At 37.4% G+C, this 17,312-nt stretch overlaps 3 protein-coding genes across 7 annotated transcripts in view; 2 read left to right on the forward strand and 1 right to left on the reverse strand.

Annotated features, from left to right (window-relative positions):
- Positions 1 to 6,925: 6,925 nt before the first annotated feature.
- LOC137239768 (uncharacterized) lies at positions 6,926 to 10,534 on the forward strand. Of its 3 annotated transcripts, XM_067765402.1 has the most exons (6): positions 6,926 to 7,352; positions 7,418 to 7,555; positions 7,621 to 7,722; positions 7,794 to 7,969; positions 8,494 to 8,625; positions 10,141 to 10,534. In XM_067765402.1, exons 1-5 carry the CDS (start codon positions 7,120 to 7,122, stop codon positions 8,580 to 8,582), a joined length of 738 nt encoding a protein of 245 aa, XP_067621503.1. In that variant the 5' UTR covers positions 6,926 to 7,119; the 3' UTR covers positions 8,583 to 8,625; positions 10,141 to 10,534. The 3 variants fall into 3 exon arrangements, with proteins under 3 accessions (XP_067621503.1, XP_067621505.1, XP_067621504.1); XM_067765404.1 differs by lacking the exon at positions 8,494 to 8,625; XM_067765403.1 differs by lacking the exons at positions 8,494 to 8,625; positions 10,141 to 10,534 and having other exon boundaries at positions 7,794 to 8,471.
- LOC137239769 (uncharacterized) lies at positions 10,386 to 14,412 on the reverse strand. The gene is made up of 5 exons (XM_067765405.1): positions 14,398 to 14,412; positions 12,256 to 12,442; positions 11,776 to 12,164; positions 11,573 to 11,701; positions 10,386 to 11,509 (listed from the first exon to the last, which is right to left on the reverse strand). The coding sequence occupies exons 2-3, from the start codon at positions 12,440 to 12,442 to the stop codon at positions 11,830 to 11,832; spliced, it is 522 nt and encodes a 173-aa protein (XP_067621506.1). The 5' UTR covers positions 14,398 to 14,412; the 3' UTR covers positions 10,386 to 11,509; positions 11,573 to 11,701; positions 11,776 to 11,829.
- The window catches only part of bwa (alkaline ceramidase), a 45,312-nt gene continuing 40,890 nt past the window's right edge, over positions 12,891 to 17,312 (forward strand). For all 3 annotated transcript variants that reach the window (XR_010949474.1, XR_010949473.1, XM_067765401.1), the window contains exon 1: positions 12,891 to 13,466. Coding sequence is in view for 1 of the 3 variants with exons in the window: in XM_067765401.1 (XP_067621502.1) it covers positions 13,329 to 13,466 (138 nt within the window). In the remaining 2 variants the exon portion in view is untranslated. The remainder of the gene's footprint in view (positions 13,467 to 17,312) is intronic.

Here is a 17,312-nt window from a genome sequence, read left to right on the forward strand (position 1 = left end):
AACCAGCGCCACAGTCAGTGACTGCTTTGCCACATCACTCATTTTCTCGGGAAAAGCCGGCGTCTTAGTGTGATTTCCCTTTGGCACCTCCGAGAAAGCCGGAGTCTTAGCTCCCTCTAGCACCTCCGAGAAAGTCGGAGTCTTAGCGTTATCTCCCTTTGGCTTATCTCCTACTTCCATAGTTGGAACTTCCCTCTGACTCGCAGCCTTCGAGGTAGTTGCTACCTCGCTGTTGGGGCCCATCTGTCTTACAGCTTTGGGCCTACTTGTCTTGTCTATGGGACTGCCCTGCGTCGCGGCTCTGGGACTTTAGCCCGGCAAGCAAATTAAAAAAAAAAACGCAATATGTAGGCTACACGAGAAAGGATTTTTTTAAGATTTCACCTGCTTAAAGTACTACTGAAGTGGTGCCATCGCCGACCTGATAAGAGAAACATTTTTATTCTACACATTCTAATATAACAAAAAACTTACCTCAGCATTTTGAAATTTGGCGATGTCTACTAGAGTTTTACGGCTGGATTCACAATATCCAATAGTTTCATAATGGTTGCCCCATCATTTGAAATTGTGACCTTACCACTGGAATCAACAATATGCTTGTCCATACTACGTGAACCCAATTGAAAACCAAATGCAAACAACTGCTGAGTTATCTACTCAAATTTGTTGAACAAAACGACTTACGTATTTTAAGCATGCTAACCTTTAGCCCGGTAAGCAAATTAAAAAAAAAACGCAATATGTAGGCTACACGAGAACGGAGACGTCGAGTAACCAAAACAAATGCGTTAAACAAATTCGTACACGTTATTTATCAATTTAACTCTAGAATTAAAGGATATACAACGAGAAACAACGTTTGACAACCTTTAAACAGTTTTAATAACTATCTCAAAAATTATCGCTCTGATGGAAACAACTGCTGAGTTATCTACTCAAATTTGTTGAACAAAACGACTTACGTATTTTAAGCATGCTAACCTTTAGCCCGGTAAGCAAATTAAAAAAAAAAACGCAATATGTAGGCTACACGAGAACGGAGCCGTCGAGTAACCAAAACAAATGCGTTAAACAAATTCGTACACGTTATTTATCAATTTAACTCTAGAATTAAAGGATATACAACGAGAAACAACGTTTGACAACCTTTAAACAGTTTTAATAACTATCTCAAAAATTATCGCTCTGATGGAAACAACTGCTGAGTTATCTACTCAAATTTGTTGAACAAAACGACTTACGTATTTTAAGCATGCTAACCTTTAGCCCGGTAAGCAAATTAAAAAAAAAACGCAATATGTAGGCTACACGAGAACGGAGCCGTCGAGTAACCAAAACAAATGCGTTAAACAAATTCGTACACGTTATTTATCAATTTAACTCTAGAAATAAAGGATATACAACGAGAAACAACGTTTGACAACCTTTAAACAGTTTTAATAACTATCTCAAAAATTATCGCTCTGATGGAAACAACTTCTGAGTTATCTACTCAAATTTGTTGAACAAAACGACTTACGTATTTTAAGCATGCTAGCCTTTAGCCCGGTAAGCAAATTAAAAGAAAACGCAATTCAATTGGGTTCACCAATTGGGAAAACCAATGGGCTGCTTGTCCCCCTCCAGCACCTTCATCGGGACGTCGTCGTCCTCCCCTAGCCCTTTTGGTTTAGAGTGTTCGAAGCCCCCTTCAGACTCTTGTGCCGGGTGTTCCTCTGTGCGACTCACAGCACCATCTGGCTGTTGGTCCCCTTCTAACACATTCGGAGTGACGTGGGCTACCTCCACCTGTTTTTTTCCCTTAGGCTTTTGAGGCCCTTTTCGACTTCGCCCACGTCCAGCGTGTTAGGACTTTAATACCCGCGACTTCTTTTCCTGAGTCGCATATAAATTTTGCCTGTACCTAAGGACATTTTTCCAAGCTGCGCGTACAATATATCCTCCGCCTGCTTGTTTATTTGGAAAATGTATAACTGACCTTCCTCCGTAGACCGAGATACAGTAAGTACCTTCCAATCCTGTGTCGGTATGTTCGGATTCTGATTCTGAAAAAGTCGCATTGTATCCTCCGACTTCATCACGCATGGTATCCATACCTTAACTTTTGGTACCTTGGGGATTTGCGCTTTATCCACCATCTCAAAACGCGCGTTCGTGCCCTGCCTTTGGGGGTTTGGAACCACTTCCTCCAGCCACGCAAGCTCGCGATGTTGTCGCACGCTATCATCTTCATACCATTATACCATCCCCCGAATCAAAGGTTGGAAGGAGCTTACTTGGTTATTCCCGCATCATCTTAAGCTCCTTTTCTACAGATCTCCACCTTTCACTAGTCATCTCTTCGAAAGGACTGCTACGATCAACCAGCGCCACAGTCAGTGACTGCTTTGCCACATCACTCATTTTCTCGGGAAAAGCCGGCGTCTTAGTGTGATTTCCCTTTGGCACCTCCGAGAAAGCCGGAGTCTTAGCTCCCTCTAGCAGCTCCGAGAAAGTCGGAGTCTTAGCGTTATCTCCCTTTGGCTTATCTCCTACTTCCATAGTTGGAACTTCCCTCTGACTCGCAGCCTTCGAGGTAGTTGCTACCTCGCTGTTGGGGCCCATCTGTCTTACAGCTTTGGGCCTACTTGTCTTGTCTATGGGACTGCCCTGCGTCGCGGCTCTGGGACTGGGCCCTTTCTGCCATTCGACGCTTCTTCCTCCTCATACCGGTTGCAGAACCGAGGGTTTCTCGCAGCAAACCTTTTGAACTGCCTACTTCTACCGCCTCATGAGCCCATGCCAAGCGCTCGATCTCCTCTTCTGTTGGGTCCACCACTGCTCCCAAGCACGGTCGACATTTAGCATGTTTTAAATAAGGTCACCGATGATTTGGTTGATGAAAATATCAGGTTTCGCGAGGCGACAAAACTGGAGAGATTGGGGAGATAGCTGTTTATTTTATTACAAAGTTCATCGATGTAGGAAACAATAGCATAGGCGTAGAAGCAATAGTGACTCCTGGTGGTAAAGGTAGCTATTGATATGTAGAAGTTAAGCAGAAGTTTGAATATGAGTTTTTTTAAGTTATAGCAAAAAAAGCGTTGAGGATTTTTAATATCTTACCAGGTACCTTCGTACATGTTTCTAAGAATGAAGAATAAAACCTATTCAAACTCAATTTTCACCAGGACAAAGCCGCTGAGACTTCGCTATACTTTAACATACAATACGTTACCCCATTTTAGCACAACTATCATTTTTTGATTTTATTAAATTTTATAAAATGTTTCTTCCTCTACAGTTCTATTTCGGTATGGGATGGTAAATATGGCTTTCGCATTTTCTCCATTAATAACTGTGAAAAGGTGGAAGAAATCTATGCGTGTAAATCTCACATATTATCTTGGTCGAGCGTTTCTTCAATAGCTCTCTAGTGGTGATGGTGACAGCAGAGAAACCCAACTGTTTACAAATGTTACACTTCAAAAAGAATCAAAATATCTTCCATTGCGTCTACGGCTCAAATACCCACAGTATATGAATGAATCGGTTGCACGAACTGGGTCTGAATACTGAAACAGTACACATATTCAAAATCGATGAGGAGGCTGTGATGATGGTATAGGGTGAGTTGTTGAATAACATACGAAAACCACTTTAACCCATCTATATATTTGCATTACAGCTAAAGCTTTACAAACAGCAAAATTGCTGGCGCCAAGCAATTGGAAAAGGCAGTGAAGCATTCATAACACTGTACGGATGGTGTAAAGTTAGAAACTGCTGTTGTAACAGCTGCCACCGACACAACGGTCATCTCTACTTCGCCGAGTAGCGGCTCGTCCGACTATCTATCGAAGACAGTATAATCATATCTTTTGCCAACACAGGTTAGCGATGTGCTTGCACAGGAAAAGATTTCAATTGGAAAACAAAAATCAATTAAGAGAGTTTATTTATTGTTAAAGTATTTTCTTTTCTTTATATCAACAGTATTAATTTAAGTTGTAATATCACGTACATATATAATAAGGGATGTGATACGATTGCTGTCGGAATTAGATTTGAAACCAATCAATACTCCTGCTAAGGGTTGTAGAATTATTGCTTGAATAATTAGATTTAGAACAATAATAAGTCTGACTTTATTACAAGTCGTACATTTTTAAGTTCATCAATTACGACAGCAATCGGATTCCACGACACCTTTGAATATTCTTGATTTGAAAAAAGAGTAAACGTAATCTGAATTTCTACTAAGCTTTAAGTTGTAGATTATTCAAATAATTGAAGTTTTTTCTACAGCTTAAAATTATTTTCTGCTCGCTTAGAAAAGATTTCAATTGGAAAACAAAAACCAATTAAGAGAGTTTATGTTATTAAAGTACTTACTTTTCTTTATATCAATTGTATTAATTTAAGTTGCAATATCACGTACATATATAATAAGGGATGTGATACGATTGCTGTCGGAATTAGATTTGAAACCAATCAATACTCCTGCTTTGGGTTGCAGAATTATTGCTTGAATGATTAGATTTAGAACAATAATAAGTCTGACTCAATTAATAGTCGTACATTTTTAAGTTCTTCAATTACGACAGCAATCGGATCCACGACACCTTTGAATATTCTTGATCTGAATTTCTACTAAGCTTTAAGTTGTAGATTATTCAAATAATTGGAGTTTTTTCTGAAGCTTAAAATTATTTTTTGTTCGCTGAGAAGAGATTTCAATTAGAAAACAAAAACCAATTAAGCGAGTTTATTTATTATTAAAGTTCTTCTGTTTTATATGAACTGGATTAATATAAGTTCCAATTTCATGTACATAATACCTATACATAATAAATATTGAAAATTAAATTTTTTTGGTTCATATTTTATTCATATGGCTGCTCCAGGTAAAGTAAATCTGCAGGTAAAATTCACGTTATATGGCGGTTATATAAATGGTAAAACCGCAGTAAAATTGATTGTCAAATGACTCGAAAATGTAGAGTGAAATGACGGAAAAATGACCGCCATTTGACGAGCATTGTGACGTGTGTGAGCAGCACAGTGCTATGCTCACATCCTATAAGTGGGAGCGGAATGCACGATCACATTAATAGGAACGAAACGGAAAATTTGGTCACAAAAGTTAATCACGCCCATGCAAACGTGACTATGAATATAAGCGCTGCAGAAAGTCACAATGGCCGTAAAATGACTAGTAAAATGACGTGGAGCCTTTTTGCAGGGACCAGTACTTAAAGCGTATTAAGCTATAGTTACCTACCGAGGTGTAAAGCAGTAGTTACCCACCGACGTGTGTAACGTACGTATACGACGTATACTATACGAATGCCGCACTTACACATATTTGAGCGAAATTTATGCCCGTAGTGGCAAGAAAAAAATGTTGCCATTGACCTGTTTGAATGCATGCTTATGGAAACATCAACTTTTTCTATTTTAATTTTTTATGTTGTAAATGTCTGGAATTAATATTAAATAAGTATAAATAGATTACATATTTATAATCTGCACTTACATATTTATAATCTGCACTTACGTATTATTTCGAGTTATTTCCACAATATTTCAAACTTTAATTAGGTGTTATTGCTTAAAAACTGCAAACGGTCAAAACTTAGCGCGCAGCTGACACGTTTTTTGTACGTACGTTCGTGGGTAACTGCAGCTTGACACTTTTTAGAGCCTCCTGCGATTTACAACCAGATTGACTGAATTTTGTGTGTGTTTGTGCAGTCGGGTGGCTTCGTGACACACGTATTTGTTGTCGGCTACACATTGATGAAAATCAAAAATTTTTGATTTTTTCATTTGACGCTTGCTTATTTGATAGTCGCCGGGTGTGATTGACAAAACAGCAGTGTTGTATTCAGTTTGTATCGACATTCAAAATGAACAAGTGCGCGGAAGAACAGCGATTCATATTAAAATTTATTGAAAATAATCAATTTTACAAGCTTTATGGAAAGTTAAGCTTTTATTATTATTTAATAAAATTTTTATTAATTTTTTTATTAATATAATTTTTTTATTAATATATAATTTAATAAAACTGCTGTAGTTGCAAGTAAAAAAAACATCATCCGATGACGACATATTCACGTCCGAACGCTACGGTTTCTCAATGCAAATGTTGATTGATGGCTTTTTATTTGATAGTCGCGGGGCAAGCGTCAAATACCCGACACGCACACATACAAAAATTCAGTCAATCTCGTTGTAAATCGCAGGAGGCTCTTACGGAAAAAATAAAAATTGTTTTGATTTCTACGTTCGGGGCTACGTACGTACTTGCGTTGAACGTCAGTGAGTTCTCGTTTGCATTGCTCATTCATAAGATAGGTCGTGTCAGCTGACACGTTTTTTGTGCGTACGTTCGTGGATAACTGCAGCTCCACCTAATCCATTGTTACGTTCCAATGAAGCGTGATCCAGATACGGATAGAAATTTAAAGCCGGAGTCATTGGTGCCGTATGACGTATCGCTTTATCCGTATCCCTAACGTAATCAGCTGTTTATCGTTACGACGGTTAACCAAAACTCAATTGGTTGGCTACGATACGGTTACGACCTTAGCGGCACCAATACGCGATTGCATTGATTCTCATAAGGTTGGTCGAATCAGCTGTTAAAAGGTTACCGATACGGTTACCGATAAAGCACCAAAGTCTCCAGCTTAAAGCTTATGAGAATCAATGCAATCGATTATTGGTGCCGCTAAGGTCGTAACCGTATCGTAGCCAACCAATTGGGTTTTGGTTTACCGTCGTAACGATAAACAGCTGATTACGTTAGGGATACGACTACAGCGATACGACAAACGGCACCAATGACTCCAGCTTAAATCGCTATCCGATCACGTTTCATTGGAACACGAGGTATAGGAACATACTTGCAACCATGGTACAATTACCAGGTAAAAGCATCAGAGTTGCATTTTACATGTTTTTTCATTCGAAGGTGGTCATAAAATGTCAAACTTTGTTTATGTTTACATTTTTCGTTTATTTACTTTTGATGTGAAAATTTCTTAATACGCAGTGGTTTTTAAATGTTTTGCAAATTTTTGTAAAGAAAGAAAACAGAATTTACTTGTGTTTTGTGCATATTTAAATATGGGAAAGTGTTGTTTGTGCAATATTAGAAGGGAGAAAGCGGGTGTGAAGCTTTTCACAGTCCCGCAAGATCCAAGGAAGAGAAAAAATTGGGAAAAGGCTTGTGGCGTTAAGTTTCCGCAAAACGGCTTCATTTGCTCGCTCCATTTTCAAGCCTCTGACCTAATTGTGGGAGCGCAAAGAGTAAATTTGATGCCCAACTCCACTCCGTCGCTATATTTACCGGCTTTTATGTAAGTATTCAGTTTCCCGATTGGTGCAAGATAAAAAATGAAATATAATTTTATTTATGACTTAGGAGTACTAATCAAGAGTTTGTTAAAAACGAAAGTTGTCTCGTCGTCCCCAACCGTAATTCCTACGGTGATCTACCAAAATTTCGGACAATACTTTCGCCGCTACAAAGTGAACCTTTCATCTCTAATATGAAAGAAAAGTAAGATAATATATGCAAGTTATTTGATAAAGTCCCTTCTACATGTTTGGTTTTTTTTGTTTAAGTGACACGTTTGGAGCGAAAAGCCAATACTTGGCACGGAAAAACTGCAGCACACAAACGGATATACATGATGTTCAACAAATAAGCTGTGAAACCCAGACGCAGTAAGTTCCCGTAGTTTATTCACTTTACATTTTAGTCTTTCTAATACATCATATAAATTTAATTTATTTAGTGAAATATTACTCCAGTGTGCAATGGAATCAGAAATTACCCGCTTGAGGGTGGAAAATCTTAAGCTACGTGAGGAGAATGAAAAATTGAAAGGAAATATTGCCAACACGGCCATCGTAATGTCTGCCGTGGAGTCTGTTTTTACAGAAGGACAGATGCAGAAGATGTTGCTACGTGGTAAGTGTTTTCCGTTACCTTGTATTGTATATATACTAATTGGCATGCGTAGAACTTAGGAGTAAAGTACCATAGCTTTTATTTGTGCATAGAACTTGGGATTGGGCTTAAAACCATTTATGTATTCAACATTACAAATTAAAACAAAATAGTTCCCACCCAGTATTTATTGAAAGTTTTGATCAAAAAATATTTAAATATCATACCCCAAGATGATTAAAAACGTTCAAATTTAAAAGCATTTTCTGTTCGAAAATTAACGTATCGTCTAGAGAAAAATGTACCATAAATGTGATTATTCTTGAATAATCATTTATGATTCCTATTTCGAAACGCTTTTTATTCATATTTGATATCATTGTAAAATTGAGCTTTAATAGTTTTAGAGTAATATTTGACTGCTTTTCACAGTCATTTTCTGATCATATTCGTGAATATATTTCAATCGTTTTGGTTGAGATTTGATTGAATCATTTTGGAATGCCATTATAATGCATTTATTCTTCATATCTCATTCAAAATAGGATACTACATAATAATCTTATTTCATCAGGGGAAGAAAGCATGCAAAAGTGAGCTATTCGAACCACAGCTAACTCGCAAACAAACTTGACCGATATACACCTGCGACTGCGGGATGTTGAAGCCGTATCCAGGTATGTCAAGATAGTTTCACTTACCTGGGGTTCAAATAGCTCACAACCTATGTATTGTCCAATCATTATGTATTTTCTGGGAAGCTGAAGAAGAGAAATGGTTGGGGAAATCTTCGTTCACAAGCAGCATTACATTATTTTTGTCTTGAATAATGAATATCTTCTGCATAAATAATAAAATTTTTATATATTTTTTTTTAGCTTCATGAAAAAATATGTGTATGCGAAAAAAAAAGATTTTTAATGAAAAGTAAAATTTCAACAAGTATAAAATTCATTATTCAGTCAACATACATATTCATACAAGATTCAGAAAGCAGAATGAAAAATTATTATAAATTTTTGATCACCTAAAGTAAACACATTTGATTCAAATATGATTCCAAAATGTGATTGAAAAACTATATATACGAAAAACGGCCCTTATCAGGGCTACCACTAACCACCAAAGAGAAAAAATTGCGAATCAATTATACCTACGCAAAACGGCCCTTATCAGGGCCACCAAGAGAAAAATTTGATAGACAATTATGTTTTACATATTACTAGCAGACCCGGCAGACGTTTTTCTGCCCTAAATTTGGCCTATCTGCATACATTTTAATAAGCTTTTTCCGTCTAACTCTGCCCTACCCCTCTACACTTTTTCCTAATCTTTTTATTCACTCCTCCCTCCGTCTTTTTCGCTTTATCTCCATCTTCGACTCATTCTACCTCTTTCTCAGTCTCCTCTCTTTTCTCTTTTCTCAAGTTTTTCTCCTTCTTCTTCATCTCTTATTGCCAGTCCCAGAGGGTGGTATGTATTTTGTTCCAGTTCCATTCCGAGTCTCAGTCCCAGTCCCACTCCGAGTCTCAGTCTCAGTCCCAGTCCTAGTCCTAATCCCAGTCCCAGTCCGTCTCTGGTATACTTCCCGGAAAAAAGCATCGTAAATACTAATATAGGCAAATTTATATACGAAATTTCAGGCAAATAGAATAGAACGTATGTAAATAGGTATGTGGGTATTATTAATTCTTGTCTTTATTTCGGCTTCGCATGCATATTTATCAGTTCTGCTAGGTTGATGCGACTCCGAATATAACATTGAACTTTAGAGCTCTCAGCAACAGCTTTCATTTGATATCCATAATACACACACATTTTAGGGGTACCCGGGTCCACGTTTTGGCCTATATCTCGAAAGCCTAGTCACCCAGGGGTATGAAAATTATCCTGTACTATAGCACTCATCAACAGCTTTCATTTGATATCCATATTGTATAAACACATTCTAGGGGTACCCGGGTCCACGTTTTGTTCTCAAGACCCTAGGCACGTAGCGAAAAAAAGGTAGACGTTGGCCGATTCTCAGACCTACCCAATACGATCACAAAATTTCATGAGAATCGGTTTAGCCGTTTCGGAGGAGTTAAGCTTCTAAAACCGTGACAGAAGAATTTTATATATTAGATAAATTTACTTTTGGATTATTTATATCCTTATTATTATATTATTATAATTATGGTTATTTTCAGGGCAATACATAGAAAAAAGGGAATGACAAGAAACCAAAACCGGAGTATAACCGATACGGAAACACTCAAAACCGAACTTTTGCCATAGCAGGTAACGATACCAGAACCGGCCTAAAACCTAAATTGATACAAAAGCCTCCTGGTTGTTAGAGCAAAGACGAATTTAATTTGTTGTGAAAATTTCATATTTCGCAGTTTTTTCAAACATTTTACGAATTAATACATTAAAAATTCTTTCTGTGAAATGAAATTGTGATATTTTAAATTTATTGTGAAATCAAAAAGTATGTAAACATATTAATAACAAATATCAATCTAATGTTTACACTCAGAAAAACATTTTGTGAGGAAGCTTCGAATTAATTACACAAACAAAAAATAATTGAAAGAAAAACATGCCCTACTACATAGTAAGCTTGCATTTTCATTAATCTTCATACTAGGTACAATTTCATGTTTTCCATCGCATCAGCAATTTTATGGCTTTACACCAGCATTATAATTCCTTTCGTCATGAGCGGTAGGCGTTTCAGTAGTGTTGTCCTCAATTTGCTTTTCCAAATTTGTCATTTCACTGCTTGTATTAGTTGCATTTGGAACTTCTTCAGCCATCTTCACGTTAACCAAAGAACGTTTGGTAGTAGTGCAGTTTGGGGGCCCCACCCTAAAGTTGGGCCAAGATTTTTGAGTGAGGTATCAAAAGACGCGTATTAATCTCGAGAACAATAATCCGAAGGCGGAAAAGAGCCCAGCGGGTCAGGGGGTTAGAATATACCCGCGGTAGGTATGCCTGTCGTAAGAGGCGACTAAAATACCGGATTTGCCTGAAGGTTTAATGTGGCCATATAAATCGTTCCCGAGATGGTCGGGCCAGCACCCTAATGATGCTGTGTTACCGGAGCGTACCGGATCTGTAAACGGCAAAGGACCATCACATCGATCACTCCCTAAACCTTCGGGGAGCAACCGTATCGCTACAACAACAAGGCGGAAAAGAAAAATTGTATCTCTGTCCGGAGATATTTGCAGTTGAAGTTGGCGATTTGCATATGGTTGTTGTTCTGTTGTACCCACAAAACAAATTTTGCATCACCGTGGCGGTTTTTCGTTATTATCTTTTGAACGGGTAAAAAAAGTTAACTTCCGCTTTCAGATTATTGATCTAGACGTGAATACGCGTCTTTTGATACCTCACTCAAAAAAAAGGACAAATTTTAGGGTGGGCCCCTAAACTGCACAATTACCGAACGTTTTTTATTATCTTTTTTCCACTATCTTCCTCAACGCGATTTCGCAACCTTTTTAGGGGTTTTCTTTTACGTTCATGAACTGATTTTGTCTTACTGACGTCCGTTATAGTGGAATGCTCCTGTAAAACCAAAATGAATATTATCTTTTTTTATTATTTATGCAATTTTGTGTTACAACTCACTTTAAAAGGTCTTTCTTCTTTTGTTTTGCCACCAATTTCACCAGCGCATTTAACAGCACCACATAAACAAACTTTTATCTCATTACCCAACAGATCATCCCAATGATAATTGAAGGTAAGCTCTGTGTCCTACAAAATAAATTTTAAACAATAACTTTTAACACTCTTAATATATATTTGAAGCTAGAGATAAGCGCTCTTACCGCTGGTATATCTTTTATAGCAAAAAGTCCAATGCGATTTAATCCATTTACGGACTACTTTTGTGTCTCACAATTTCGCACAAGTAATTTCTCAATAGGACTTATAAACTTTTTACTTGCTACAGCTAATGTAGTCGGTGAAGGCGATACTGCCTGGTTACGTGTACGTCTCGTAGTCGTTGCATCAGTCAAAAGCTCACTATCGCTACCGCCTATATCTGGACTTGTAGTATATATAAGCAATTCGCGGCGCCGTGTACTTCTTTTTTGAAGTCCCCCATCACTTTCGCTACCGTTATATGCAGAACCAGTTCCTGTTGGCGGTGTTGTAAATCCAATATATTTTGGGCTTAAATCCGAATACAATTCGGCCAGTAGGTCACGTTTTCCTTAAAAACCAAAACAAATATCAGAAAGATAACTACAAATTGTTAAGGCAAATAGCCTACATGCAGCACCAAATCAGTACAGGTACATTACCACTACGTATACCACGCTCTTGTCCAGATCCACTCTGTATATAAAGTGCCCAAATACCCTTTGGACCATATAATTTATGGCCAAATATTGACATTAAATCAATGTTAATTGTATTAATTGGAATTTTGCGAACTGCGTGTGCTGCGTCGGTGTGAAAGAATATATTTCGTGAGCGGCAAATATTCATCTATGGGCAGAAAACCAACATTTACCAGTTAATTTTCTGTTTTAGTTTTCGGTTTGTTAAAAAAATTACAAATGACATTTCTTCTTCCATCACTTTTGACAACAAAAATTGAAAGACCGATTGACAGTTTATGTTCCAGCGGCAACAACAAAATACACGGGAGAGTTGCATTTTTGCTAATGCTTCTACCTGGTAATTGTACCATGGTACCATGCTTGCAACCATGGCGCAACGATACAAGGTGGCAGCATGGAACATCTGATTACAAACTTTTTTTATTTGATTTGATACATCAACTTCCGGCGCAGCACGATTTTGACATTTGTCCATCGAATTTACAAAAACAAAGTACATGGAATTTGTATTTGTTTGTAGGTATGTCACCATGCTGCCACCTGTATCATTCGGCTATGCTTGCAACGTATCAATACAGGTTGTTTGTGTTCGCTGAAAGTTCCCAATGTTTTTGTTTTCAGAAGAGTTGAACAAAGTCATTCTTGCTGTGCAAAGGTGTTTATTTTGTATTTTCTGTGTGACATAAACAATAAAGTATTGCACTGTAACACGTCACTACCTTCCGCAAGTATAAGTTGAAAGTTCAATAATTAATATTATAATGCGGTTAAGTGCTTTAAAGTGTAACAAAAAGTATTCTTTAATTGTGTGGCCTTGCATAATTCGATATGGCTAAATAAAGCAAAAAAAAAAAAGACGGATAAAATCGATCAACATTATTATAACATAGTAAACTTTCGTATTGTTGCGAAAATTAAACAAACAAATAAACGAAAGGTATGGAATGCTTAACTAAAGTGCATAACGAAATGATTATTAAAGTACTACAAGATTTGAAAATGCAATAGTTTTCTTTGTAATACACTAATCCATGGATTTTGTAAAATTGGCTTCACAAAGCTCCTTTCTTGACATCTACATCATGGCCTGGGAGCATGGCAGCTCGCCTGTAGACTGGTGCGAAGGAAATTATTTGATATCTTCAAATATAGCAGAGTTTGTTAACACGGTATATAAATTACGTTTTATACGAGATGCACTTACATATGTGTATATATTATAAGCAAATTTGTGTGGGTGTGTGTGTGTTAATATCGGAAACGGAATTGGTAATCTGTATGTGTGTGACGTGGTTAAGGGGATATCTGCTAGCGATTTCAAAAGCTGAAGTTTAGCTAAATGTTTGACCTACTTTTAATTAAGTAAAAATCAAGGACTGCAAATATTGATTATTGGTGAAAATATAAACAAAATACATTTAAATACACGAGTCAAGTAAGAAGCTACACTGATTGTCGATGAATTGGCCAATGTTGTTGTTGTTGTAGCAGTGATTCGCCCCATAGTGTACAAGTACAAGTGTGTTGACTTATCTGTCAAGCATTCTGACAGGCACTCGCTGGATTCGGAATGACAGCGAATTCAAAATGGATACCATTACCGAGTGCGCCGAATGATTGAAAAATTGAAAAAGTCGATACGATTGGTAGTCAAAAATGTTGTCGTTGAGACCAAAAATGCGACTCTAGACCTGAGATTTCCATCAGGTGAGCGAGGCTGTTTGTAGTTTTGACGTTTATCGCTTAGTGAACACACTTGGTATAGGTACACTATGATTCGCCCCATCCAATAAGTGCGGCCGATCACAAATTGTCATCAATATCCTTTAACGGGAGTCCAAGGAAACTTGCTGTTTCAACAGGGATGGACCATAATGAGAAGGGTGTTAGAGGCGGTGGTTTCACATTATAATTAAGGGGAATATTTTGAATAAGGTGCCACGATGTTTCAACTTTTTTCGAGGGTGGCGGGGGTCCTAAAAATCACAAAATTATCATCCACAACTCTAGGAAACTCTTAGTTTATGAAATATAAGCTTTTTAATTTCCAAATTTAGTAAAATTTCAACTTAAGTCCTGCACTTAAAATTCGGGGCGCACATGGCGATAGCGGCATCAAAAGACGTGTATTTGCGTCAAGATTCAGAATCCGAAAGCAGAAACTATATTTTTTATCTCGTTAAAAGTTATTCGCGGAAACCCCGTCGGTACTATTGTCGCTTTTTTCGTTGTTGCAATTAAACAAGCGAAAACATATGAAGGTGGTGAATAGTGTTGCCAGCTCCGCAACCATATCTTTTTATCATGGTAGAACATTTTAAGGTGGTGGCACGTCGACATAAATGCAAACAAACATACACTATCAATGTATTTTGGGCTTTAGTGCTTATATTTCATAAACTAAGAGTTTCCTAGAGCTGCGGATTCCGTTTTGGTGATTTTTAGGACCCCGTCTTCCCTTACAAATCAACAAAAGTTTGAAAATCGTGGCACCTTATATAAAATCCAACCCTAATAATTATTTAAAAAAAGACGAAAAAGACGAAATCATAATAAAAATATAAAATGTATAGAGTTGGGATTCCATTTTTATGGGCAAATACCAGGAAAATACCCGGAATATTCCTTTTTTGTATTTAAAAATCATTTTTTTGGGTATTTAAAAATCATTTGAATCGCGGCTGCTTGGAATTACAATTCAGCAATTAAATTTATAAATTGTTTGATATTAAAAAAAATTTCGTTTTGATTTTAAACAAACACCCAGCAAACACTCGGAGTCAACAATTAGTCTGAAAGGAGTCCAAACTTTGGATCGTTTGCACTCGTTATGAACTCATTTAGGAGCCTGAAGCGAATGCTATATGCTCATATTTTGCCTTTAACATAAGTCTTATACAGGCCTCCTTCCAATATCATATATGAGCCTTATTGGCGTCATATACTGCTAATTTTGAGTCTTTTAATGACGCTACTTCGGGGCTTTTAGGAAGAATTTTTGACATATATCCGAAGCGGAAAACATAGGGGAGAAAATTGTTGTGATAAAACTCTCATGAGGATAAGATAGAAATGAAATAAGTATTAGTTGAATTAATTATTTATTTAGAATAAATGACGCAGAAAAATGTCGTGAGTTTTTATTCCGGAGCTGCCTAGTTTACTGATTTTAATATTTTTCGTTTGTTCATAATTTCATCAAATTGGCGTCATAAAAGGCTCTAAGGTGATAGCATTTTTGAAGCTTATATTTTTCGGACCCATATTGAACTCCAGAACTATAAGAGAATGTTTATAGGGTACACATATTTACGCAAACAAAACTACCCCTCAAACATGCTCACGGCGCTCATAATTTAAGAATCCGAAACGAGTCCAAAATAAGTGGGCAATGTAGGAATCAGAAAAGCATCGAAACGCGTAGGAGGGTAAAAGAAAATTTTATTTAACGGCCTAAAAGCTCCTAACCTAGCATGCAAAAATTATCATTATCAACTATTTATGTTTGTCACAGCGAGTTTGGAACAAATTTTGAAACTTTGTTTCGACAATTTTTCATTTTAATACAAAATATTTTTATTATTGTTACCCTTGCTATTCTTTTTTTGTATAAGCATCGACGTTTTTCCGCTCATGGACACTTCTCGACATTTTTAATGTGACCGCAAAGCTGCCACGCTCTGTCCAGGTGTGTCGAACTATATATGACCTCAATAAGCGCTGACGATGCCTAATAAATAGGCCATATAGGTGTCAGATAATCAGAGTTTATTAGAGTTCAAAATGACGCCGGAGAGTTCCAGTAGAGTATAATATGAGCTGTTTAAACGCCTTTTAAGACTTACTTATGACTTATAGGAAATACATTGGTTTCGGCCTCCCAAATGAGCACATAGCGACTGTAAACGCTCCAATTTAGATATTTTTCCGACTCTTTTTTGACCTAAAATGTTTACTGGGTAAACCTAAATTTTTGCAACGGCATGCATTATTAGCTAAATATTTTTGAAAAACGCTGGATTATAGATTAAAACTAATTCAACCGATACCGTAATGGGTAACTACCCACCAATGTAGGACAAATTGGGTACATTTTGGATTGAATTTGTGTGTTTGTTTCCCATATTTTCCAAAAGATTTTAACCCTTCTTTTGGGTAAATTTTGGGTATTTACCCATTTTTAGCATATATAACCAATTTACCGGGTATTTACCATTTGAGTATTTACCCCTTTCCCATTTCTAAAATGTATAATTTCTGCAGTGAAAAATTTGTTAATTTATTAAAATTTCAGTGTTCATTATTGTGAAAATTTTAAATTTCCCATTCTCACTGCCACAACCACTCCTATTCCCACTAAAACTTCCACTCGCAGGTCTACTGCAACTCCCACTCCCTTCACCTCACCAATTGGGAGCACCAAGGGAGGTAGAGTCTTCCACCACCTACCTCTCCCAACTCAGTGGAGGTCTCCCCACCCTCTGGTTCCAAACAGCGATGTAATCTGAAATAATTTCTTGGCCGGAGCGTATTCATCCATTTGCATAACTTGATGTAGCAAGCAGAGCCTCTGAGTTGTTATTCGCAGCACTATCGCCATATCGGCGTGAGGCTCATACATTATACCTCCTTCACTTACCACCTACGAAATTGCAGACAGGACCATAAATCTTCCGGAGAGCTATTCTCTTCAACACTCCAGCAGCCATCTCATGTTGTTGTTGTTGTAGCAGTGCTTCGCCCCACCTAATAGGTGTGACCGATCACAAATTGTCATCAATATCCTCTAACTGGAGTCCAAGGAAACTTGCTGTTTCAACAGGGGTGGACCATAATGAAAGGGGTGTTAGAGGCGTTGGTTCCACATTACAATTAAAGAGATGGTTGGTGTCATGTGGGGACTTGTCGGGGTTGATTCTGGATAGGTAAGTATTTAACCTGTTACAGTACCCAGATCGAAGTTTAGCTAGAGTGACGCGCGTTCCCTAGGGAGAGTGCGTTCCTCTTGTTGTTGT

This window comes from Eurosta solidaginis, chromosome 2 (assembly GCF_040869045.1).
Source record: "Eurosta solidaginis isolate ZX-2024a chromosome 2, ASM4086904v1, whole genome shotgun sequence".
NCBI lineage: Eukaryota > Metazoa > Arthropoda > Insecta > Diptera > Tephritidae > Eurosta > Eurosta solidaginis.

Coding starts and splice junctions, on each gene's coding strand:
- LOC137239768 (XM_067765402.1), top strand. CDS start 7,120: ATGGGAAAGTGTTGTTTGTGCAATATTAGAAGGGAGAAAGCGGGTGTG. Junction 7,353..7,417: donor CTATATTTACCGGCTTTTAT/GTAAGTATTCAG, acceptor TTTATGACTTAG/GAGTACTAATCAAGAGTTTG. Junction 7,556..7,620: donor ATCTCTAATATGAAAGAAAA/GTAAGATAATAT, acceptor TTTTTGTTTAAG/TGACACGTTTGGAGCGAAAA.
- LOC137239769 (XM_067765405.1), bottom strand. CDS start 12,442: ATGAATATTTGCCGCTCACGAAATATATTCTTTCACACCGACGCAGCA. Junction 12,165..12,255: donor AGAGCGTGGTATACGTAGTG/GTAATGTACCTG, acceptor TTGGTTTTTAAG/GAAAACGTGACCTACTGGCC.